At 53.2% G+C, this 1,507-nt stretch overlaps 1 protein-coding gene across 2 annotated transcripts in view; it reads right to left on the bottom strand.

Moving 5' to 3' along the window:
• The window catches only part of ZW10 (zw10 kinetochore protein), a 38,557-nt gene extending 37,644 nt beyond the window's left edge, over nucleotides 1-913 (bottom strand). The window contains exon 1 of one of the 2 annotated variants that reach the window (XM_005856866.2): nucleotides 629-913. In XM_005856866.2, the coding sequence (XP_005856928.1) occupies nucleotides 629-733 (105 nt within the window). In that variant the 5' untranslated portion in view covers nucleotides 734-913. Of the gene's footprint in view, nucleotides 1-518; nucleotides 600-628 lie in introns of those variants that run through there. The other variant, XM_014539768.1, reaches the window with a different exon arrangement.
• Nucleotides 914-1,507: the final 594 nt, after the last annotated feature.

Raw genomic sequence — 1,507 nt, forward strand, 5'->3', positions numbered from 1 at the left:
CCATCTCCAGACAGCAGGGCCCCAGAGAGCCATCCGCGCGCTTTTAACCCTCGGCACAGCCTCGGGCCCGGGGGTGGGGGAAGAGGTAAACATGGGGATAGGTGTTAGCGGGGACAGGGAAGAAGTAAACAGGTGGAGAGCTGTCACCAAGGAAAGTTTCGGCGAGGAGGATGGCGCGGTCCTACAAAGCTATTCTCCTCACCCACAGCCCGTACGAAGAGGGGGTGCAGGAACCGAGCGCTCCCGGGCGGAGAGGAGTCCTGACCCGCGTCTATTCCTCCCACACGCTCCTCCGCGGACCCCCGGCGGCCGCCGACCCCGACTCCCGGTCGCCTCCGTCCCTATCCAGCTCCCTGCCCCGTCGCTCCCAACCTAACTCCTCACCGACGTCCCCCGCATCGCCGCTGCCTCTCCTCCGACCCAGGCCGCCTCGGCCCCCACCCTCACCTGGGCTCCCCTCCAAACTCCTCGCAACCCACAGCCTTCCTGCCCGTCATTCTTCCCACCCGGCCCCTCACCGGACTCGGCCGCACCCACGCTGTCCGCCCTCAGCCCGGCTCCTCTCCGTCCCGTCACACAAGGATCCCCCCGTCCCATTTTAGTCAGCCAACGGCTTCCCCGCCGGCACCTTGATCTCCTCCACCCGCCGGGTCAGGTGGCTGATCCGTGTGCCCAGATCCTCCTTCTCCAGACTCCCCGAGTGTGCCAGAACTTCCGTCACGAACGAAGCCATTCCCACGACAGGGACAGACGCTCACAAAGTCACTCTCCGCAGCCAGCGCGGCAGCGCCGGTCCCGCCAGCAGCCGGGGTGCGCAGCCTACTGGGAAATGAAGTCTCGCGGGGCCCTGACTGCTGCAAGGAAGACGGCAGCAGCACTACAACTCCCAGGAGGCACAGCAACTCTCCTAGCGTGGAAATTTCCACGGCATCTCGTAGGTGGCAAACTTAGGAGACGCGTTTTTTTTCCCTGTACTTTTCAGAGCTTGCGTTTTTTCCCACGGTTTTTCACTAGAAGAAATAAATAAAATGTTTTTATTTACTAACCGCTCCTAACTGAACTTTTCTCCATTTCAAAACGCTTACCTATGAAATTTACCTAGCCAGAAGACCCGACAAGCCCATCTTGAACTTTTTTCGTTAAATATTCACTGACCATCAGAGCCTAAATGAATGGTGCCCTCTAGAGTTGTGCAAAGAAGCAGCGTCGTGTCCTTTAAATAAAAGTCCGCCTATAATTGCATAGTTTTATCGTTTATATTACATCTATATACACATATACATGTATATTACATCTTTGTACATATACATATATTACATCTACATAACACATTACCTGTGTATAGTATTTCTATTACCTAGGACTGTGTGGACTGGAACAAGATAGCACATTTTATCAGAGAATACAAATCAATTTTATAAAAAGCTTTTAAAAGTTATTTCATTATTTAAATATGTTACATACTGAAAGAAGTTCATAATATACGTACAGTATGATTCCTTTTTAT

The sequence above is a fragment of the Myotis brandtii genome, unplaced genomic scaffold (assembly GCF_000412655.1).
Source record: "Myotis brandtii unplaced genomic scaffold, ASM41265v1 scaffold105, whole genome shotgun sequence".
NCBI classification, from domain to species: domain Eukaryota; kingdom Metazoa; phylum Chordata; class Mammalia; order Chiroptera; family Vespertilionidae; genus Myotis; species Myotis brandtii.